Raw genomic sequence first — 25,177 nt, 5'->3', positions numbered from 1 at the left:
GCGCGTTTCGCGAGATGGAGTGACGTCTGGAGGGAAGCTTAAAAATAAGGCTTTATTTAGTCTGATACGGGGCTTTCTTCGGGTTTCTCAAGTTGCGACGCTACGATCGCACGAAGAGACTTTATTTCTGCGTGTATGCATACATTCTCCTTTGTCAAACGGTAGGGATGAGTGTTTAATAATGAATGTGGGGTTACAAAAAGTCACGCTCTCAACCTTTCCTTATGTAATTACAGGCGAACACGTCGCAGCTCTCGTTCTCCGATGCTACGCCGACAGCTCGATTTATCAGATCCTTCACGTCCGATCGCACGGTACGGGTATTAAGCACGTTGTTTCGTATCCTGCAAAAATTTAATTGAGCTAAGGCGTCTCTACGTAAGTCGCAATTCGCGAAACGTAGCGTGTATCACCGCACGCACGATACACAGAGAGAGGTTAGATTGACATGTAGACACCGTGCGTGTATCTTGCGTTTCGCGAATTGCGAATTATGTAGAGGCGCCTTTAATCAATCGATTAACACGCGAAATACTCAGATACCGCAATGTGTAAAATAGCATACAGATTGGTAAGATGATATTTCCGGTTTGCGCTCAAGACCTCGACGTCCTTGCTATCGAGATCGGACAGGTAATCCTTTTGGATCTCGCAGGTCAATCTGGCGACGCATCTTGGAGATACAACCAGTTTGTTGCTGGAGCCATCCCGTTGTATCTGCCCATCAAAAAGAAAGAAAGAAAACAGCAATTTGGCAAGGTTTCCGCGCGAAGAGATCGCGCCGTGCGATCGTACCTTAGCTAAGTTTTGCTTCAGCATGTATAAAATGTAATCCATTTGGACGTCAGGCCGTTCCTCCGCCGAGAAAGTTTCCGATCTTTTCCTTCTGCCGGTCACGATGCCGATTGGCAGAAGAACCGGGTTTGAAGCTAACGCCGCGGCTGCCCCGATCAGCGCGACGCCCGCCAGAGCTTTCAACGCTATGGCCTTAACCGAAAAATATAATTTCTTATTCACTTCCTTAATTGATTGTCAAGATATTTTTAGGCGAAAAATATTCATTCCTTCCTTAACCCGGAAACGGGCGCCCGGGGTGATTTTTATATTCCAGTATCGAAAAAAAAGAAGTTTTCTCACATCGCAGTAATTTTAATGTGCTTCTTTCGTTTTTTAAATATTTTTTTGGTTTTTCCTTACTTTTTTTTAGTTATATATAATGTTGAGTAAATCAATATACATATTGTTCTCAAATACTAATAAATTATAGAACAAACAAAAATATGCAATATGTAATTAATGACAATAATTTTTAATTGTAAAAATCACCTTAGGTGACATTTATGCATAAAAAGAAGTCAGGTGCCCGTTCCCGAGTTAAATATACACCTTTTGCGCGTGAATGTTTCCCTGCGGTACGCTAGCATCCGGATAAGCTGGGTCGGCGGGACCGAATTCGTCACCATCGGCCAATGTTCCCGTAACCCCGTAGCCACCGGTCGGACCTCCATGTCCAGTTGGTCTGCCATAGCCCCCGTAACCGCTAGCACCATAACCGTATCCTCCAGTATTTCCTGAGCCGTATCCCAAAGCGCTGGGTCTATTAGCAGTTTCACTTGCGTGCGGACGCTGCCCGTACCTTTTTATCAAAATAAATGTACAAAATGAAGTCATATATAATGACGTCGGAATATCACGTAACCGTCCCTTTTTTTCATTTTATAAATTTCTTTAAACTTTCGTAAACCTTCTCACACTCTTTTAATTTTACAGAGCGAAACCTCTCTCTGTTTCTCCTTCCTTTTCTCTCTTTCTGGTCTTCTCTGAGTTAATTACAGAAGACCCGACGGAGATTAGCGGGAAATTTATGGTCGCGGGAAGTTGAGTAAATTTACCTCTCTCCCAACTGACTTCCTGCGTAGACTCCGCTTCCGCTTCCTCCACCGGGCCTGCCGCCGCTTCCGATGGGACCCGGGGGCCGACCTTGGGTTTGCCAACCGTACCTGAAAAGAGCCTTTGCGTTCTAAAAATTTTTTTTTTCACGCGTAAAAGACAGCTCCTATCATTACCTGTCAATAGGGTGTCGCTCGCCGTATTGGGAGGGATACCGTCCGCTCTCTAAAGGGATCTTGTTGTAATTATAATCCGGTCGTGCCAATCCGTTGGAACCATATTTAGAGCCGCAGCAGCTGGAACTTGCAAGTAGAAACGTTCCGAATAATTCGAATTGTTGACGAGCAATTACAAATTTTCCTATCGCGCTTTAAGTTCAGGAAAAAAAAGAAGAAAGAAACGATCGGAAATATATTCACTTATCTCTTTCAAGACTCGATTCGCGATGCAGGACGGTCCTCGGTTTTTTGTCCGTTTTCTTCGTCTCCTCCTTATCGACGTCACCGAGGACAAGCTCCGACGTGTTTTTACCGTGGACGACGTCAACCAGGATTCGGTCCTCCAAACTGGCGAGTCCCTTCGGATGCTCGGTCGTTGTCGTGTATTCACTTTTCTCCGCCAGCGCGCGACAAACACCGAGGATGACAGAGAGAATTAGAACGTGCATCATCGTCGCGAGTATTCCACTTGACGGCCGAACTCCAAACGTTCCGGATATTGAGTATACGAAGGTTGTGCCGACGTTGCAAGTAGTTCGACGAGCGTACGTTCTAACGTAGAGATGACACAAAAGTGGCTCTCTAATTTCTCAAGTTTCACCTATTTATATAGCGGTCATGCATGGGATGCTGTCGCGTATTCACCCCTCAGGGACGAACGTAGAATTTTCTTGCAGTAAAATCTGTAAAGAGGTCAGAAAGCAAAAATTACTCTCTCCACGTTTTTCCTGTATTTTTTTTGTAATTGCAATTAAATAACCGAAGGTTTTTAAAGCTTTAGAGTTACAATCGCCTGATGTTTTGGGACATTTTATATATATTTACACATATGTGTTATATATACTTCTTACTTATTTAATATCTAATTTCCAGAACGATAATATAAATTTTATAGGTAGTTTCAGTTATTTGAAAAAAATCAGATACATTAGACAATAAATGTAATGATAGTAAAGCGATCATTGAAGTTTATCCAAGCAAACTGTCTAAAACAGATAATATAATGACAAATGCTTACAATCACGAATAGATTATAATAATTATAGATGCTCGTGACAGCAAACAATTAGACATATAAAATAACGGAACATTTACTCTGACTGACGATTTGATAGCTTTTACTCTTATTCTGGCTGCATAAATATTTCGTAAACGATTGTAGACCGTGTAACTTGTAACTCTTAAAATAATACCATACTAGTTGCGTCCCTGAAGTCACAAAGTGTGACCAAACGTCAAGCGACAGAGGAACACTAGCGAAAATAAAAGTGTCACGAGTGAGTCAACAGTCGTCACGCCAGCACATTAATTAAGATTTCCCATTGTTTTCATCACTTTCTTGCGAAATTTGGCAGGTCCGCGAGGCGGAATTACGCCAATAGGGTCCATCCATCTCGCCTCAACACCTCGAGTTAACACCTTACGTGATGCTTGAACCTTTAGGAAACTCATCCAATCCAGCCAGCTTTCTCTCGCGTAATTAACGCTCAATTAATTTTGTTTTCGCGGAAATACGCTACAAGACTCGTATATAACTTTTCCTTCGTTTTTTCAACTTTCCCTTTGTTGTTCGTTACGGTCCCTTGCCCTTTCCGCGTCACGAAAGCTTCTGTCGGTGAAAATTCAAGCGTATACGTAATCTCAGTTTCTTTTAATCCCTGGTATGCTTCGAGCGAGAGAGACTTGAGACGATCTGTACGGCAAATCGAGATATCTGGTCCACAAGAACCAAACTCGAGAGTGAGTCGATAAAATAATAATAGCTAGGTCCGAAAATATTTTGCCGAATTTCAATTTTACTCCGTTTCGTTCCTTTAACGAATCCCGCCGTTACGAAATGTGAACAGGACAATTTGTTCCGCCGCGGTAGCCTCTAGTGTGACCAACGACCGAAATTATGCGGCTACAGCGTATCCACATTGTTTCAATTTTTATTACCGCGCTATGAAATTTGCAACAGCGAAAAAAGCCTTGGGTCAGAATATCGAAGATGTCCTTGTAAAACGACACTAATAATCCAGACTATTGTTCCTGCATTATCTTTTCAACATTTATAATCATCGCTACAACAGGTAGCCAAGTTGATCACTATAGTCAATTATCTTTTAGTTGGTGAATTGCTTTAAACTTCAATCGTAAGAAGCACCTCGAGTTTGAAACAAAAAGGCGTTTCCTCTACCCGCGAGCGTTCAAGCATGAAGGGAGAGCGCGTGTACATCGGCGATTGTGTCGAGTGCGCGTATTCGATCAACCGCAGGAAGCGGAACGAGACGCGGGCATTAATTTAAGCAAAACCGACGACCCCCGCGAGGGCGGGCGAGCTGCAATGAAAGAGAGAACCCGATTCTATTCTCCGAGGATGCTGGGGACGGGACATTAGGGGCCTAATTTAAAGAAAAGAGGGGGCGGCCGCCACTCGCTCGAACGGGGGGGGGGGAGGGAGGGAGAGATACTCTCAAGTGGGAACAGGACGGGACGCAGAAAGAGAGAGAAGAATGGGGCATGGGGTGCCCCGGAGAAGATACGAGAGATCGCGGAACGGAGCGAGAGCAGAGTAATCAATACGTATTCACACGCGGTGCCTCACGTTCCCCGGTTTCCATGGGAACTGACGCCCACGCATGCGTCGGTCCAGCGGTGCCGCTGTACCAACGAGATCGTCTGGAGGTCCGAATCAGTCTCGCGCCAACCATTCCGTGCGTGAGAGACCATCGTTCACACCGATCGGTAAAATCATGAAACAAATTATATCATATCTCCAAGATGATACGATGGTATACCAGCTCTTAAGACACATTTTTTTATGTGTATCGCAATCTTGCTCCTAAATTGACTTTAATATTCGTCTCGATTTCGCTATTTGGCGAAACATCTCGCTGAATGTACATGCTGAAGAAGTAGAATAAATGTAACATAAAGCGCGCCATGTATATAATAATAATTTAGTAATGAAACATAAAAAGAAACAATACGCGATTTTAGATAGAGTAGATTGTTGAATTCTTCTGATGGATCCGGACATAAAAGTCTATAGAAAGACTAGTCTGAAAAGAGTATTCAGCTTCAAACGCCGAGATATCTATAGCTACTCCGGCGAACAATCGGCGTCTCCGGAGTAAAACCTAAAACACGATCAACCAAACCGTGCGAGATTGTTCCCCCGGCGACGGTCGTCTCGACCATCGGATGGTCGGATCTATCGCCGTCATTCGGGGGTTTAGTCGCGGCGTCCATCCGACGGATGTTCGTTCCACCAACCCCTCTCCCTCCGCCCCGGCTCGGCTACCCTTCCGGACCGCACATAAGGGATCGCTGCGACGAAGAGGGGACGAGGGTTGCTTGTGGCGCGCCTGCGTCGAGTCCTCAATGACGACTCGGCGAGGTAGGTGCTCGACCCGGACGCAGTTGGGAGAATATACAAGCGGCAGGCAGCTCGCCGTTCCCGCGTAACGTGGGCTTTTCAACTCCGTCGAGTTGTTTCGGCGAGCGTGAGAGATCACGCGGCGAGAACGAGGGGGCTGACGAGCGTGGTGATCTCGGTGATCGTGACGCGAAAGTGAAGGTGATCCGCCGAGGTGAGAACTGAACGAAGACCTGGTGACGCGAGGCTCGGGGCCTATCGGGGATATAATAGCGTGAAAAAAAAAAACTGACGTTCGATAATACGGCGCGCGTTTAGGTTCGTTGAACCCTTTCGTGAATCTGCGGGTACTGCGGCTGATGCGATTCGAGTGCGCTCGAGAGTGTATCGGCTCCACGGCCGCCGCCGCTGCGGAGGGTGATGATGCGCGTCGACTGATTACGCGCGGATTCTGTGTGTTCCACGCGATATCGAATCAGCGCCGATCTACGCGCGAGCGTTATATTGTTATTCCACCGTGACACACGCGAGGGGAACTTGTTGTTCTCTGCGTCCCTTTAGTTTCCAGACACTCTAGACCGTCCTCGACATTTCTGTCCGCTCGCGTGTATATTCATCCTGCGTGTGTCGTGTTGTTTCCAGTGCACCTGGATGTGGCGTCGTGAAGGATTCGACGACAGATGCACGTTTGAAGAGGGAAAGAGAGCGAGCACGTCGGTTTTTGTGTAGTGCGGTGTATTTGGGAGCTCTTAAATCGCCGATTGCATGTGGGTCACGAGTTGCATTCGTCCCAGCTAATGAGATAAAAGGTCCGCCGTGTTAAGAGGTAAGCCTGTTAACTGGCGTTACTAATGGGTAGAGTTGCTGATGCAACAGCGAAGATTGAGATGGATTCGGATTAGTGTATGAGAGAGAAAATTTCATTGGCGATCTAGTTGATGTCAACGTAGAACAAGGCTGATCAGATCGACCCTCAGCATATCCGAGTTAATTAAAAAATTAAAAACTGTAAAATTATATAAAATAATTACATTTGTCACAGTTCGGAAAAACTCGCTACAGTTTAAACGTTCCAAGTCTATTCTATTCTAGACGAAGAAAAGGACCTTCGAAAAAAATCTCTATTGGCCGAAGGGAATACACTATAATAGATTTTAATGGAAGTAATTGCTGGTTTGGTAGCGCCAGTCACAATTTGTTTTAAATATTTGTTTTCCTCGAAGAAACATGTATTTCTTTTAATCGAACACTGATTACGTAGACTGAATCATAGCGATGAAGTATTTAATAAGGGGAAAATCGTTATAGGCAATTACAAATTTTCATCGAAAGGATAAAAGTCACGTGGCTATAGTAGGCGCCTACAATTAATCGTGTCCTTAACCTCGCAGAAAATCAATGTTCTTCATATATCTCTGTGATTTGTACGTTCTATATATACGATGTTACGCCGTTTAAGCAACCTCACTTACAGTAATAAATGAAATAAATAAGAATTCGTGATCCTTCCCCGTCATAGAGAGAAGCGTAATGCTTTACTAACAAAATTTCGTCTTAATAATAATATAGGATAGAAAACGTAACGAGCGTATTTGTTTAATTTTCGTATCGATAATTATATCGAAACCATTCCGTAAAAATTGACTTTGCAATTTCTGCGTAGCCCGCACGTTCGCTGCTTGAAATTTAAATAAAGCACTAATGGATGAGCGTCCCTTAAGGTATGCAGCGGATTAGAGAATGTTCTTTCCGGCACAAAGGGATCGGTAATGAGAACTGCCGCAGTGTTTGCACAAGAATCGCGCTTCTTTTACCCGCGGTCCTTCGTGGATTGCTTGTAACGCGGGGGGCGTTCGCCGGGTTCGCCCTACCAAATTGTTTAAAGGAGAACGTTTAATGTAAATGGTTCCCAAAGTAAATTCCGTGCCGTAGAGCAGTACTGGTAATGGAGAAGTACAATTTTGGGCGATACAAGGGATTTTAATAATTAACGACCTTAATTAAATTAAATACTCTCCATGCATGATATTTATCTGCATAATCTCTCTCGTTAAATTATACACATTTTATATTGCGCAGCATTATAAAAGATACAAATATCTTTCATATATTAATAAACGATATATTTTATATCAACGCTGCAATTTTTTTTCATTTTGTGATAAACTTTACATCCGTGAAATTGAAGTTGCTTTAAGTACTACGCGGTAGACGAACGTTCTCATCTTTTTTTTTTTCGATAAAAAAACTTGGTATCGATCGACTGCTGATTTCGTCTCTACGATATTCGACGTGCAAAGGCTTGACTAGATTCTGATCTCCCCAACTCTCTCCCCCTACCTAGTTCCTTAACTCAAATCTCACGAGGGTAACGCTACAGGAAAGGGAGCGAATCGTGCGTCTTCCATGCTGGCTGCTATCCGCGTGATTCTCGAATCGAGCTGTTCTCTTCGCGGCTGCGGCGTTGTTCCCTCGTCAAAGATGATAGGGTATTCTCAATTGTATGGCGTGGCACATCTCTTGTGACGGGGGACGCGTTCCGTCGGTGACAATTGTCGATATTTCTAGATATTACATGTTTACTAGGCTTTCAAGACACTCTCTCGAAATATATTGTTGATTGTGGATTATAAATTCGCAAAGCACTTGGACTTCTGTATTAATGTTACGCATTTAATATCAGATTTGCAATTTTTTAATCACATAATGTGTCGTATTGCATATCATTTAATACGCGATGAAGGTCAGGTAGCCGCATTTAGAAACAATTCCGGAGCGGATTAAAAACCGTGGCCTTTATACCTCTACTCTTTCCTTTATCCATATTTAATGGATCTAAAAATTAACTCAGCTACTTTTGTATAAATATTCAAGACAAGCTTTTCAAAACAATCAATTTTTAATTGACGCATGAATTTGGATACAACTATTTTCAGGAAAAAAAAAATATATTTTTACGATCCGAGATTTTCACGTTAGGCAAGATCGATGGGCATTCAAAGCCATGAGATTATGACATTCGGACATCCCGGTTGAAGAGAAAATCTTCGAGTGTTTTGTTTTGCGTATCGTAAATCCCGAAGTCGAGCCCGTGAAATCGTTGAAAAATTGCCATGGCGCGCGTTTAATCCTGGCTTTTGGGTCGAACGTTCGTACCGAGGGGATGCAGAGGCCGATACGGCTCGTACCCTGAAATCTGCGGACGGGACATTATCGCTCGGCATTCTCTCTCCCGGAAGCCGATGGAATCCATCCATATAGTTCAGACACGCGTGTTCAGCTCGCTGTAAAATCCTTACCAGCGATCGCGCGCGTTTTCACGTATATCTACGTTTCATACCCGAGAAATCTTACGACGGGGAACTGCAGAGAGGAAATGCGTCTTACTCACCGATCTGTGAGAAATGCGAGATAAAATTGAATCCACACGTATCGATAGAAATTGAAATAATCCAAGTCACTTCACACATCGTCGTTCATCGTGTTTCGATGAAAGACGTACATACTTTTGACGGCAACGATATCAAGAAAATATTTAGAGACTTAAATTTGCATTTTTCTTTCTTCGCATTTAAGCTTTGACTATTTGTAAAAAGGGGAAAGGTTCGCAACCATTTTTAATGTAATGTCAACAGTATTGGACAAACTCATTGTAAAATTAAGTTCAAAATTTACACTGTTCCCGTACACCCTTCTTCGATCGTGCCGTTGGCTAGTGGATTGCATGTACTGAATACCATTAAAGAAAGATCGATATTTGTACAGCGGCGTCTACCTCGAAAGGTATTATTCGCGAAGAACGTGTATTTGCGTATACGCGTGTTCGGGACGCGCGTGAGGGTGCATTCGTTTGCCCGATTTCACAGCTGTGGTAATTGAATTTCGAGTGCCGGCGCCGGATATAGGCGCGAGTGGAAACTCATAAGGCCAATGTCGAAGGCCGAGCTCGGCTTCTCCGAGTAATTGGATTTTATAGGTTGGCGCGCGATGGACCGATCGTTAGATATCGAGACGTGCACTTGGGAGAATGCACAACGCTTATACTTAATTGATTATTCATTGAGAAATATAGGGTATATATTAGAATCTAGAGTGATATATAAATAAAAATAGCACGCATTTTCTTGAATGTGCCAAAAATCCCGTCAAAGAGTTCCTTGGAGCTTTCGAGGAGGTTGTTGATAAGTCGAGTGAAGAAACTAGGGACGCGGAAATAGATTATCTTGGAACAGATGTGCGAGGTGTGTTACTAATGCAACAGCGCCGAGGGAATACGAGCCGGCCAATGATGGTCAGTGGCATCCCTCGCTTTAGGGGATGCCTAAAAATTGTACCTGATGCTTTTTCCTGAATTCTCTTCGAAATCCAATCGACGCTTTATTTCCTGAAGACTTCGCTAGAAATTGCCGTCTGTCGCTCCAATAAAATCGTAAAGCGGTGCACTATTGCATGATGATTGTCAATGAAACTTCTGGACAGATCCGGTTGATCATCTATCTTGACTCTGTAAATATTTAAATTTGCATTATGTACTGTCGCTTAGATTATTCAAAATTGCATGTATATTTAGATATGAGAACTTCATATCGGAAAATTGTAAATTTAAATTCTCAAAATAAAACGTTAAAATAAGAAGTAGTTGGAAAAAATATATTTATCGCGAAGACAAGAACAAATCTCAATCAGTTTATTTATTCTCTAAATCCGTTAACGTCTGTTAGAAGAGATGTCGTGTGTACAAAGGTACAAGACTGATAAAATGCGGTAGCCGGATGAATGTATTTTATCCCCAGCTTCCGTGAGAGCGACTTCTCTCGGCGGTAATTCTGTGGACGAAGGAAACATTCGGAAAGTGGGGGAATAAGATATCACGGAAGACCAGGGGAAACCAGTGCCATTACAAGACTATCTATATCTATCAGGATATCATTTAATCTCTCGAGCTTCTAATTGGCTTTAGATAAAGCCGCCGTGTTACCGATGTTTTAATAAAGCCTGCCAGAAATATATAGTAATAAACTTCTCTCCGTTGATCTTCCGTTGATACGAGACATCTGATAAAATGATTTCTGTCGTGTGGTGTTTCAGGAAGAAAATGTGGAGCTCGGTTACCGCGGCTGGCACTGAAAATGGACCAGCACCACCCTCGAGGAGCAAGCACAGTGCCACCTTACTTGCCGGTCACGTATATCTTCTCGGAGGCCGAAATGGCAACCTACCTCTCAAAGATCTCTGGCGATACAGCCTTGGTGAGCTTTAACATTTTTCCGCTTATATGTTGGCTCGCACATCATCGCACATATTATTACATTAATCGATCATGAGCTATGCGTCGCTTCCGGAACGTAGAATATCCCGATAATTATCGAGGGAGTGATCGACAGTATATTTCGAGTGGTTTCCAAGTGCGCGATATAATACCGACGTCGTTTCTGACCAGCGCGCCCCATCGTATCCGCTGGCGCACCCCATGGAATAAGGGGACGCGCGACGGAATTTGAACGGGGTTCAGTCTGATCAATAATGCACCATTATTAAAGCCTACGTACATCAGTTAAATCCGCGGACGATACCCCACAATTACGTGGTGTTTCCACGGAGATCAGACATATGTGAATTAATTGCATCCGCCGGCCGTAATCGGTGGCTTATGTACGTGACAGGATGAGATTTTCCTCCGACTGAAATGTTCCATCGCTTTTATCCGCGTTCATCCCCAACACACGGGGGGTGTTAGCGTCTTATCTCGCTTCCGAACAATTAAAATCTCATATATCGTAACTCTTTGTCGCGCCCTGTATATTTTGATTAACGCAACGAAAGATCGGTTTTATCCTACGACGCTACGAGAGATCATGAATGTCGACGTCTAGAAGCAATCTCGAGAAGAGCGATGATTTGTGAAGTCAAGTATAGTCGATGTAGCACGAATTCGCTTCGTTCGTGCTCGCACGAACGGGTCTCTTAATCAGAGAGTATTGTTCGGCCGTGTGCTTGTTCGGGTGAATACTGAAGCAGCTGCGGAAGGGTTGGCGGGTAGCGCTTCGTTTCCTGGGACAAACAATGTTCCCGCTGTCACCACCCTCCGTTTTAAAAGCCTAGCTTTGTCGCTCTACTTGATCGTGCAAAAATATTGTGATAACTCGAAGAATCACAAGAGTGCTCCAGCGGAACCAGTTTTCGTTTCTCTTCTATCAGATTATTAGAGGGGTAACTATTTTTGGAGAAGTGTGAGAGAGGCATACTTAAAAAAAATTTAATTGAAAGAAGAAAAAAGTTGTACAGGAAAAAGAGGATTAAAAATTAATTTAAAGGCTATTCTTATTTTCTTGAGAATATAAATTTCTCTTAATTACATAAAATTCCTGCGTAAAATACCTTTAGTATTCTCTCTTATGTCGTGAAGATATTTGAAGAGGCAAAAGTGGCTCAAGTTGTTGTGCAAAGCACGTATATCCACTCGTTCGGAAATCCCGAATCTCTTGCGCATCGAACACGCTGTAATTTTGCAATGCACGCTTTTATACAAAGGGAGGTATTGTTCCACTGTCCAAAACTAGATACGACACGTGACACGTGTACTACGTAATCAATGTCGGGCATCTAGTATCACTCTAGCGGCATCGGAGATGCTTCAACCGGCACATTACGGTCCTTACTTTAGGCCTTTGTTCTCGAGCACGTTCCGAGGAGAGGCTGAAGCTTTGGAGGCGGATATTGCGGAATTAGGCGATATAGATGTCGGCACGAATGTCATTCACGAATCACACGTATTTCGTTCTCTCATTTATTTATGGATATTATCATTCCCCTCAGAGCGGTTTCGGGTGAATAAAGAGGATGCGAAATGGAAGGGACAGAACGAGGGTCGCGAGATAAAAGGAAGGCGCTATTTGAAAGATGTGAAATCATAGAGAAGGGCGTGCGGAGATAAGAGGATATAAAATTGACCCTTTAAAAAATAATTTAATATAAAATAAATGAGCAATAATATTCCACGAGCTAATCTAATAGAAATCAATGTCTGATAAATCAGAATCCAATAGCAAGCTTCCTGGCACACAGGAATAAGATTACGTCGAGAGGAAGCATAACATTAATTCAATGCACGGAGAAAGAAATAATAATTGGCGCATGCAGCAATATCTCTAGACTCACATCGATATTCACTAGAATATTCACTAGAAGAATATTTCGATAAAAGATGCAAATTTATGCGCTACCCGAGCGAGCGTTTTTCTCGCTTTTATATCTTTTATACCTTCGCCGGGGGAGCTCCGGCTTATTCTTCACGATAGTTTCGAAGGATCCTGAGACGTCTGTTTTATTAAGAGGCCAGATACACAAGAGATTTTTAATATTCTCTTCGCAAACTGTCGCCATTACGATGGCGCAATAAATCCCAGATTTCCCATCCAATTTCCTCTTCGTTCTCGTCTTGTTATATACAAAAAAATGTATCAATTAAATTATTAATTGCGAGAATTCACAATTACTAAAACTGCGATATCACAATTACTAAAACGCGAAGTACAACATTTTGTTATTATTTTATATTTAATATAAATATCGCGTGCCTTATTACGCTAAAAAGCGATTCTATTTTTTTTTTACCAAAAACTGGGATATACAGTACACATTCTGCTGAGGCCGAAGTCGGTTATAAAAATGCAAGGAGTGCATTAGAAAAGCCCTTGGAAAAGCCCGACGTTTTACGTTCTCATGCATTTGTAACACGTGCACTTTTTATAATAGCTGCATGCCTAGCCCGGAGGATAAGAATGTTGGATTACGTGACATGCTTCGCCTTGTTTCTTTTTCAGCGGAGAGCAAATGGGAGGAACTGCATCCAGGCGGCGAACGACCGCCGGCGCTTCAGGAACACAGCACGGTGGCGTATAAGGATTGCCTCTACGTTTTCGGCGGCGAGCTGGGCTTCTCTGCCGGAACGGAAACGCCACTCTGGGTTTATAACGTCAAGGTAATGCTTCGCAAAATACAAGTGTAGAATGCGATATCGCGTATCGCGTACGGGAAATTCAAGTCGCGCGAATAAGTGCCGCTTAGAGCGAGCACTTTTTACGGCGATAAGCATCGGCATTGTTCCCACACTTCTGATAACGATCCCGACAGTCAGCGTCGGGATCGCGCTGAGAAAACTCTTAATGATCTTCCCCACGACGCGACGAGGGGAGTCTCGCCGAGAAGGCAGCGAGAACGAGAGACGGAAAAATCGCACCCTCGAGAAACATCGCTTAATCGATAGCAACGTCATCGGTTTTACGAGTTTTACGCGGTAGCGTACCACTTTCCCTTGCCGCTGATACAGAGGGATGGTTTTAGCGACGGGTGACAAGCTACCAAGGGCAACCGAGGCTTATCCGGCCAATAATGGCTCGCGGATCGAGCACGTGTATAGAAATTCACCGAGCTACCGTTTGTTATCCTGTTGTGCCTCACACAGTGTCAAGCACTCCTTGGGGAGAATAATAAACGCGACATGAAACGAGCAACCCGGGGTGGTTGGCCTCTTTCGGTGACGAGGGAGATGTCTCGCGTGCGGACAATCCCGCGAAATAAGCGAAGCTCGGAATCGATGTTGTCTCTCGTCGATTCCCGTAAACAAGAATGATATAGTTTGGGCACCGACCAACCTCGGTTTACCAAGATAACATTTGTCCTAATAATTTGTCTTTCTCACAAAGATCCGATTATCATGATACTGTAGTAACTTTAAGTCGTGTTTTAAGGATTTTTTTTTTAACAGGAGATATATGATATTTTAATAATATTTTGTAATATGCAAATTATACGCTACGTCGTTTGTGTCGCTAAACAATTAAATGATTTTAACGTAATCTCTGAGAGAATTAGAGAATTATGTATTTTAATGCTACGTTTTTTATTTATTTACATTGTTTAATTGGTAGGAGATTACGTGTTGGAGAACTCGCGTACACCTCAAATTTAAGGAAAGGCATCGGTGCGCGATATTATCAATCAACTTCGACGCGGTTGTCCAATATTGCCCTTCGTCTCGTTTACCAAATCGAAGGGGTGCAAACCTTCCTTCTGATCACCGAAACAGCCATGGCGATTGCCCGGAGGCTATTCGGAGGCTGCCCATCGTTTCATCTAATCAGACCGCACGGGTCGTTCTTAACTAAATCTTGATAACGAATTCGATTGAAATCCTGATAGCGAATTCCAGACGAAACGCGGAAAACCCCTGGCGATATTTTATGAATATCCCAGCTGAATTAAATGAATAAATCTTCATTGATTCGTGATCATCATCTATCTTCTTGATCAGATCTACAAATCATCAGAAATTATTTCACGATTTCATTATGATATGTCGAATATTATATTTTCTTTTTGAAAATTAAGTTTTCTGTTTCGACTTTGATATAACGTATTGCGTTTTCGATTGTTGAGAGAATGTCTACGTAATGCTTCATTCATACTGAGAGAATGACAGAAGTGCATCGATGATGAACGAGCTTTCGTCTCGATAGAATAGTATGTTCAGAGTGCTGGCATTACTTCCATTTTCGAAGATATTACGAGATTGCAATTGATCTCCAGAATATATAGTTGCAATATTAGATCTCAGAGAGGTGAGGTCTCAACTCAAGGATCAACTTCAAATTGATGATATCCCAAGCAATTACCTAACGGATAATTATAGCCTATGCAATGAACTTATATGATTTAAGTTATCTCCAATATGCAAATGAAATTTAACACAATTTCGATTTATGTTTGAACTCATTTTTTATAATAGAGCACCGAGGGAAAGAAGGTTTAGATTCTCCGAAAAATCGAATTAAAACTGTTTTTAAGCGAAAATACTAAGAATTTAAGAATTTAACAACAAATTATTAATTTTAATAAGCTAATTACACTAATTGCTAACACATAATAAAATTAACTTTAAAGAAAAACACAAGCACATTAATTTTCTGTAAAGTCAAATTAAGATCCTTTCTCTCTATTTTTTATAGATATATATATATATATATTATAATATATTATAATATTATAAAATTTTATGTTGATTCTTATTCGCTTTTCTTGTAACAGTGTTAACATTTACTGACGTACCCTCTAATTTCATACAATATTCAGAGGAGGTACATCTTTCGCGAGACCTTCAAGAGCAATTTAAGTCGAGGGTGGTTTTTGGCAGCAGCTGGTGTTAACAGGCTTTCTCTCCGATTCGTACCCTTGAAACCAGACAGGGCTTCATTCTCCCAAGGGTAGTTGCCGCTCACGTGCGAGGCATTAAAAATTAATAAATTTCGCGTCAAACGTGGGATGCGAAACATCACGTGTCATCGATTCGTTCTATCGTTTATTTTCTTATTTATTACGAGTAAAATGAAAAAGTTGAAGTGTCGATTTCTTTATTTAAGAAGCCCTAAATTTATAAAAGTATATTGCCTTTTATTTCTAATTCTATCAACAACCAAATAACAAAATAAAGTCGTCTAATCTCATTCGTGTAAATGCATTTACCACAAATCTGCAAGTTTTCACTGAATTACGTTGTATGGCTTGATGTACAGTTTGATATGGGGTGGATAAACGTGTCAACTACACTGATTTTCCTTCGTCAGCAATGGCTGGCTATCTCTTTCACTCAATAGGTTTCATCTACCATATTATTCTGACAATCCCTTTTACGTAAATTTTATTGTCTGCAAGACAATTGCTCATCCTTTCGCTGTCTTATTCATCTTTAAATAAACAACATTATATGATTCAGTAAAAATGTTATGTTTTTCGTTAGTTTCTCCTAATACTAATAATGCAAGTTTCAAATTTTACAAGCTGCGAATTGTTGAAAAGAACATTCTGTTATAGACAACATAGACGAAGCAAAACTGTATCGAACGGGAGAACGCAGCCAACTCTTTTCCAGCTATTTCGTATGTCTCGAGATTTTTTTGGCTGAGTTACCATGGTTACCTTTGGTCCATTTGTTTTTAATCGTTGGACCATGGGAGGAAATACGGACGTATCCCTCCGCTGTTTCTGTCTGTTCGCCGTGTATTATTGAAATCTGCGTTACAAATGCGTCAGGCAAAGCTGATTGGTTAAGCCGGAAGGGTTGCTCGGCGCGTTTGTTCTCTCCCTACTTCTTTTACCTCCCTGTCTCTTTCACTTTCCCTCCGTACTTCGTTAAAACACTACCTTGTTTGTAGAATAGAAAGTGGAAGTAGGCTCATGTGTCGTAACATACGTTCTATTTCTTTTACATTGTTAATTTACGAAAAACTTTCTTTAGAGTTTGTGAATAACGAAGGCCATTCTACGCTATGATATTCTACGATGATGCATAATAAGATTGATATTTGTTTGAATCTTTTTACGGTTTATAAATTCCTTTTGTCCAAAATGCACATATTGTAACATATATCAGTTATTTTCATATATGACAAAATATATGTTCATAGCTAAATATCTCGAGAGGGTAGTAGATATATTCACAGCTCCCTCAGAGAGCGGAACGGACACCGGTAGTCCTTTTGATGTATAGTGGCAATCACGGGGTCTTTTACCCTGCTGGAGGTAATGTCTATCGCGAAGCACGCTGATTTCCATGTCCCTGTGGTACGAGTGTGTGTGTGTGTGTGTGTGTGTGTGTGTAATGCTCGAACAAAGACTACAGAGATAGCCGTTGCCGACTAAGAGTGTCAAAAGTAATTACATAAAGTGCGCGTCTAAAGCCGATGGGTTGAAGCGACTTGATCATCTCTTGGGTAGATCTGAAGCTGGTACTGGAAACTTGTGTCTCGTCTTCATCTCGATTGTAGCGGAAGGGAATGATCCCTTCGAGTGTATTCACCAGACAGTTACACGGTCCATTTGTTCATCTCCATGTTGCAATTCCATGAACCATGGTATTTCGAGAGAAGAAGGGTAATGCGATTTTAAAACGCCAGTTGATACGCACGCCCGAATTTTCTGCTAGACTAAGCGATAAATCTCTCCGAGGAGGGAGGGGGAAGGGCACAACGTATTGATTTCATCGATACGTGTAAATATAATGGACACGCGAAGAATGCTTCTTCTCTGCGGCATACTTTTCATGGAAATTGTTCCAAGGTAACAACATGGTAAAAATAAATCTACTATCTACCTACGTAACGATACTTGAGTATTCTTTTGTGAATATTAATCATCATCAAAGTCTTTTCGTAATATTGTAATTTCGTAAATAACAAGGCAGTACTGTCTTGATAAAATATCTCCATCGCATAACGTTATAAACTTAACAGAATATTTCATCAATTTTACATATGCACCCTGGTGAAAATTTTTCTCATATTTTCTCAGAAAATTCTTAAGAATTTCTCATATTTTACATTTATGAAAAATTCCAAAAAAATATGTCAAATTTCTCAGGTACTTTCAGAAATAATTGAATGAAGATTTTCGGGATATATTTCAGTATCTGTATGTATGAACATTTCTGATAAATTACGTTTATTTTCTCAAATTTATTTAGATTTCTACAAAGGTGTGTTGCAAGAAAAATCTGAAATATTTCATTATTATTTCGTCTGAGTTTTACTGAAAAATGTTCCAATTTGTATAAAAAATTTTAAAATTCTGAGAAAGTCTTAAAATTTTAATAGAAATTCTGATTATTAATATGAAAAATTCTGAGATATTTATCCACCAGGGTATAATCTTATATACCTTTATATATTTGACGTAATATGTATTTTTCAAATTATTCGTCTTTATTAACGCATATATCCCCTCTCGTAACACACCCACGTCATAGTTTTATAATACCTCGCCGGTGGCTTTACATATTGCATACATTCCTTCACCCAGCCGCATGCTTTTCGTAACTGGATGAAAGCTCGAGTTATGAATGCGTTACCAGGCTCAAATATTCACCGTTGAATACCGACTACGCCCCTCGTCTGCGTACGTTGCTACGCTATGTCTTCGACATCGGTGAAAAAACGTTTCAATTCATATAAATAAATATTTTCCGCACGGAGCGAATTTAAAAAACGCTGTTTTTAATTTTTGTCTCAATATAAAAGTTAACCATGTTAAAACTACACCATTATGTAGTAATAATAGAGGAAAGAGAAAGAGAAATATTTGCCTAATGAATATTTAAGCAGTCCAAATTATACAATACGTACTTTGTAAGCGCACGTTTTGCTGAATGAAATATTTACCAGGATTCGCGTTGCAACTGGTGAGAGAATAATTTTCGCATATCTATTCAGTGGCGGTGGCAACGACGATTATCGCAGCCCCAAGAGTTAAAGCCGAACCTATTCAGACGGCAGAATTGGAGGGTCGCAAATTAGAGGTCTTTATCCCTTTTGTTGCTGGCCGGCCTTATTATACGTCATCTTCACAAGTATTCCCAAAAATGCAGAGATGTAGAATCAAGCTCGTTTATAATCGGAAAAAGCAATTCTTTAAGAGAAATAACGCGAGTAATGAAAAGCCAAGTAATCTGACTGGTGAAATGATTATGATTTTCAGACAAATATATGGAGAAAGGTGAGAGCTCAACGGGGTTGCGTGGTTCCTAGAGGTCGAAGAGGCCACACCGCCCTGGTACATCGCGGACAAATGCTCATATACGGCGGTTATCAAGACTTACGTGGAAGCTCCTCTGAACTCTGGGCTTTTCATTTCGGTAATGTCGCTTCGATACCTCGTATACAGCTTCGTATGCCGCGATCAATAATAATGTATAACTAACTCCAACTTACTTAACGTTACAGAAACTGAATCTTGGCATCTGCTTTCGTCGAGCGAAAATGGGCCGGCCGCGAGACACAAGCATTCAGCGGTTTTGCATGGTGATGCGATGTATATTTACGGTGGGATGACGGACCTTCAAGAAAGGAACGATTGCTGGCGATGGGACGTCAACAGCGCTTCGTGGTCCATGCTGAAGAACAAACCAGGCCCCGGACCTCTTCATGGCCACGCGGCATGCAGACTGCCAAGTTGCATGCTGATCTTTGGCGGTGAGAGCGGCGGTTTGGCGACAAATGAGCTTTGGAGATTTCATTTTGGTACCCGTTGTTACATTATTACAGTATAAAAGTTTTAAGTGTACAATATTATATGATTTTCATAAATCAATTAATTATTATTTCGACAGGTACAGAAACCTGGGAGAAATTGACGATATCAGGGCCGAAACCGCAACCGAGAGCTGAAAGCGTCGCTCTCGCGGTGTCCGAATTGCTGATTCGAGGAACGGGCATAGACAATTCAAAATCGAGGCCGAGAAACCAAAGGCCTAGGTTGTCGAGCAATAGAATATCGCCGAACGAGGCACCCTCCGCCAGACCCAGTTTTCTCAGGGAAATTTCAAAATTATCGCAAATAAATCTGTCGAGGCTCAGTCATCCGACGAAGTGTAGTTATTCAGTTCTCAGCGGACACGACGATAATGAAGAAAGCCCTCAGGAGGTATGTGTGTCCACATAACTTCCGAGATACGTTCTCCATCGATGCGCTCTTATATTCCAATTAGGCCTGTATGCAGGCAAACACATATTATCCTTTTCAGCAAGTGGACGTCGAAGTGGTCGAACCCTCCACGGGAATGGTGAAATCTCGTAGTGCCAACACGCTGGCCCGCCGAAGACAAAAAGCGTCGGAGGGAATGGCGAGGACGACTGACGTTAGCAATACTAGCAATACTTCTGGTATGACCAGAGATCCTATTTCGGTGCCAAACTTTCGTGCTTTGACGTTACCAACCCCTGTTCTCACGCCTATAGAGGCCGCTAGATTGGTCTTCGTTGATCCGGATGAGAATAGCGACAATGAAGAGCGTAAGGAACCGCCCACGTCGAGACTGATCGAGGTTCAAGAGGAAAGACGGTAGCTGCCTTCAGATAACTACTCACATTTAATTAATTTGTTAAAGATTCAGTAAGATTCCTACATTCGTTATACGTTCGTTGCAGAGATTTTGCAGCGGTACACCAAGCTTGCCAGCCCACCCGCGGCGAGAGTTACAGCTCGCATCTCTATGAAGCCGCTCTGCAAACGCCAAAAACTCCGACGACGACGAAGATCCCTACTTCCGCCTCCGTTCGTTTCGCCGATCTCGAGGAGGGTGAGGAATCGACGTCGGATTACGCGAGTATCGAGGCGAGAAGTCCGGGCGATCCGCTCGCGGAGGATGATTGGGTGTCCGGAAGAAGATCGAAGCCGCACAGGCCGATTGTCACTTCGTCGACGATACGAGAGGGCCAGTTCGGTTTCTGTAATCCGAATTATCTCGGCCTGGATGAGACCAAACCTGGCCATAACCACCACCACCATCATCATCATCAACAACAGCAGCAACAGGACGGAAAGTATGCCAAGTTGCTCAACAGTCCGCCCGATAGCGTATTGGAGGATGAACCTGGAAGATCGGCTTCGCAGACGTTCGCGGAGCTCTTGGAGCTTCAGGAGATTAGGAGGGTGCCCCGAGCGCCACCGAAGAGCCTGCCGTTGGGTTCGCCGTCGAGAAGAGCGGTGAGCGCGTCGAGGGCCGAGAGGCAGAGGGCAAAGGTGGCGGCGGTGGACGCGACCGACGCTAAAACATCTTCCTACGGACCGGCACCCTTGTACGTTTTTTTGGTTGGCGGCAAAGAAAAGGGTCAAGTCACGGTGTTCGCCAGGCCGGTCTCTCTTTGGAAGTTACAGTTGGCGCCGCATATCTTCTAAGGATGACCGATGGTCCATTTTAGCTGAGTCATCCGCGCATTAGTGATAAGAAAAGCACGTACGAGAAGACTGATGATTAAGGGAAGCGTTCGTGCAGTCCAATTTTTCCAAGTTACTGTGGTGTTTTACAAATATTCCTTGATGGTAAAATTGACGCTTGAAGAGATCGATTTTTTCGACGTTTATCCTGATTTATTTTATTATTAACATTAAAGTTAAACATCGTTAGTTTTATATATGTTGCGTTCTTCGTTACAGAGCGAATATGTCTTTTGTTGTAATTGTTGACTTCTTTCGTTCGTTAAAGTTTGTTGATTGCTATTACCACTTACGTCATATCTTCTACGTTGCACTGTCAACGTCGAAATCGAAGAAATCGCGGAAGAGAAGTATCGTATAACATGCCAAAACGTAGCCATTGTTTCTGGCAAATGCCGTCAATGTATCAATGCGCAATATATATTTGAGAAGTACATTTTAAAATATAGTAAATTTTATCGTGCAGAAAGTAATCTATAATAACGTAATCGCTGCTTAGGTGAGAAATATAGAGATCTTCACTCTTGATTTAATGTGCCGATAGATAGGTAAATAAGTAGATAACAATAAATGCGTATCTAGAAAATCATCAAATAAATTTATAGGAAATTATTTTATCGTATTGTTGCTTTTATGAATTATATATTTTTCAATTTGTAATTCATTAATTACAATTCTATTCTGTATATTATTTATTGACATTCATTACTGGATCGTAAAGTATATTAAAAATCATTGCATTCATATTTTTATTTCTTTGTATAAAAGATTAACATTCTCTTACGTTTAACTCGAAAAGATGTCAAATTAATATTCCTACTGTATGTGAAACGTGTGTGTTTAAAGTGAAGCCATAAAACACTTCGCGAATCGTGAGTTCATATTGAACCTGCCGATTCAAGTGTTCTCAGTGTGAATTTTGTAAAAAAGATGAATGTTCAAATATAGAAGTGCAGATCAAGTCGGCGATTGAGATTGTACTGATCTTCAATAGTTTACTGATAAAAGCGCGATTTAAAATATCGCGTCGCAATCCTATATTTATTATCGCATCCGTCTTTTAACTTTACGATACGTAATTTATTCGTAGGATATGATAAGATACTAAGTTCCCCGATCGCCAAAACTTCGTGTTATACGCAGGTAAGCATCTGCAAAGTCGTCTGGCCTGATCTGCGCTCAACTGCCATCGAATGTGAAAATTGAATGTGCGTAAAATATGGAATAGAATTAATGTCAGATGCGTAAGCTTAAAATATTGTAGGATCAGAGGTATACACGGTATTCCATCATTCGCGTCTACTAATTACATAGCGCTATTGCTTAGGAATAAGGGCGCAGATTAGGGGTGGACGTTATTTAATAATACTCTAAGGAGAAAAAAAATGGTTCGGGACTTTTCGACTTGTTTTTCATTAAGCATAATAGCATCTGATGTAATTAGTGGATGTAAATCATGAAACGCCGTATGTATCATTCAAAGATTACGAGATCGACTCGTGATTGTTCCACTATAGAGATTATTACTGACCGATTCTTCTATTCTGCAGTAGATAGATTTTTATAAAGAAATTTTAATTTTTATTCCAGTTTGTGCGAGGCAAATCAGTAGGCTGTAATTCTTTAGCAAAGCAAATTAATTGTTCGCTGGAATGACTGGAAAATAACCGAAGAAAGCATGCGAGAATTATTGATCTAAAAAATAAAATGTTGCATATACGTGTGTTGGCGAGAAACTAGTGATAATTTTTATCCGCCAATTTACTTGAAAAAAAAAAACAATGTTTCAAAGATGCCAAACAATGCTTTATAGTCTTTATACCCGAACCGTTCGCTCCCAAGTATTCGCTCGCTGATACTTCAAATGTTTCAGTGTCATTTGACGATTTTAAAATACGGCAAACAAAAATTTAGAGTCCGTAATTGTATAAATTAAGCAATTGTTTATTTTATATTATATTAGAACAAACTAACGATAGCAAAGCACAATTTCTTTTTAAACAGCACTCTTTTACAGAATGCAAGAATTTAGGAGTTACTATAAAAGTATAAAAGAAGGCTTGTGTTCTAAGAGACTATAGTCGCTATGCTGACGTCAGCGATCTTGCGTCGAGTCGCTGCAGAATCGCGAATCGAAAGTCTTTACCGTGATTGTATCTATTCGTCGTAGTAAGTTAGTTTTAGTAAGCGTATTGTAAGTAGAGCAGATGCGATGGGCAAAGGGAGCTCTCTTGTTCGTGTAGAATTTTTATGCCCGTAAAGGCCCAACACATGTAATCCATCCATAAGTAGCTAAGGTCGACGTGGCTTCTCAACGGGCTAGATATTGAGAGATGCTTGTATTCGCATTGTGTGATCTTCAATGACGTTTTCAAAACAATTAATCGTTCTGCAATATTATTTATATTAGTTATTATTATTCATCGCGAAACGCAATATGACGAAGAGATAATCATTTTTAGCGACTGTATTACCGGGCAAGTGCAATAACTAGAATTATTTGTGAGGTCAAGGGAATCTGTTGAGTCGGTTAAAAATGAAGATTTATTGCAAACATCTCCTAACTGGTGTAATGGAAGAGTGAGTTATATCGCAAACCTTAGGACGTGCAATCGATGTTAAATTACGAAAGTTTAGTGGATACACAAAGGGTTGCTCAAAGGAGGGGTCGCTTTTTAAGCAAAGGGTCTCCTGATATCTAGTCTCGGGCCTCGGATACCCGAAAATCAATGTTTTCCATTTCGTAGAGCTAGTCAATTACATCTCAGTGTACAAAACTTAAGCTAAATGTTTTCGTACTATCTCTTCACTTTACTGTGCATTTACCCTCGTATAGACATTTCATTATCCCTCCTACGTCGATATTTCGTTCGTCGCGGCTTTTCGTTTCTTACGGCTAGCGAGTCATCCGCATTACTGCAAACAGAAGCTGTTTATATACCTCGCAATACGCAATCTTCATTCCCACGACCATCCAGCCACGAACAAACGATTTCGTATTCACACATTCCTTCTCACGGCCATCTTGGCACGTAACAAAACGAATTACGTGTAATACCCTAGTTTTGGAGGAGAGACAAGCAACAAATTTTACATTGCGTAGCAATCAAAGAAGCGAAAATAAATGACGTTAGCGTACTCTTTGTATAAGCTTTGAACGTGCCCGTCGGTCGGGTACATCGCTGCATGAATTGTCGAATTAAAAGGCAAATCATTCCTACAGAGTTCCGTATTTACAGAGCGCAGTATTTTTTCAGAAACCGAACCTTCGAATAGAGAGATGACTCTTGCTCTTAATTAATTCTGTATGCTTAATATCGAGACAATATATATATACGAACGTATTACGTGGTACGAAGCACCGAAAATACATGATTGGTCACGCAAAAATGTACGTATTTTTCATAACGACTATATTGAAAATTATATAGCGGCAACAAGTGTAAGCACAAATATTAAGTACAGTTAGATAAACGCAGTAAACCGATATTTTTTTCGAGCAAGTTCCTGCAAACTCTGAATTTTATAAAAAGTATGATATTTCCGGTGCTTGGTACATATGTAATTCCCTATATGTAGCTAGCTACAACATTTACGTGGATTTATTACCCTACTGGATTGGGTGAATGTGTTTATACATAATGCGAGCATAATCGATATTGCGTTCATTACCCTCTCATATTTGAATGTCGATGCGAAGGTACGCGCCTGACAAATCTGGGCTCTTTGGTTCTTGTATAATTATTGGTAATCATCTGATTGGTAATTATCAACGCGTTTAGTTCATTATCGCACTGTAATTAATGTAACAATTATTAATGGAACAGTATTACTATGATTAGAAAATATACTATATATAATTCGATAATATCGAGATCGCGTCATCTTATTATAATCGTACATATTTCTTCCTCCCTATTGCGTGTTTTTATTTTATATCTCA

The 25,177-nt window shown here is 41.2% G+C and overlaps 1 protein-coding gene and 1 long non-coding RNA gene across 7 annotated transcripts in view; one reads left to right on the top strand and one right to left on the bottom strand.

Moving 5' to 3' along the window:
• The first annotated feature begins 7 nt into the window (after positions 1-7).
• Positions 8-25,102, top strand: LOC139768787 (uncharacterized). 6 transcript variants are annotated; one of them, XM_071699334.1, is made up of 10 exons: positions 8-161; positions 237-314; positions 10,558-10,718; positions 13,293-13,450; positions 18,997-19,153; positions 19,242-19,538; positions 19,628-19,941; positions 20,006-20,180; positions 20,256-20,358; positions 20,445-25,102. In XM_071699334.1, the coding sequence occupies exons 1-10, from the start codon at positions 136-138 to the stop codon at positions 21,193-21,195; spliced, it is 2,220 nt and encodes a 739-aa protein (XP_071555435.1). In that variant the 5' UTR covers positions 8-135; the 3' UTR covers positions 21,196-25,102. The 6 variants fall into 6 exon arrangements, with proteins under 6 accessions (XP_071555435.1, XP_071555434.1, XP_071555433.1 ...); XM_071699333.1 differs by having other exon boundaries at positions 20,042-20,358; XM_071699332.1 differs by having other exon boundaries at positions 20,018-20,358.
• LOC139768798 (uncharacterized) overlaps positions 2,557-25,177 on the bottom strand; it is a 170,818-nt gene continuing 148,197 nt past the window's right edge. The window contains exons 6-7 of the long non-coding RNA XR_011717432.1: positions 9,804-9,973; positions 2,557-2,791 (exon numbers count right to left, since the gene is read on the bottom strand). This is a non-coding gene — a long non-coding RNA (uncharacterized lncRNA). The remainder of the gene's footprint in view (positions 2,792-9,803; positions 9,974-25,177) is intronic.

The sequence above is a fragment of the Temnothorax nylanderi genome, unplaced genomic scaffold, assembly GCF_030848795.1.
Source record: "Temnothorax nylanderi isolate EJ_2023f unplaced genomic scaffold, tnyl_v1.0 TNYL_tig0018_pilon, whole genome shotgun sequence".
Taxonomy (NCBI): domain Eukaryota; kingdom Metazoa; phylum Arthropoda; class Insecta; order Hymenoptera; family Formicidae; genus Temnothorax; species Temnothorax nylanderi.
This window is presented reverse-complemented; position numbering and strand designations above follow the sequence as displayed.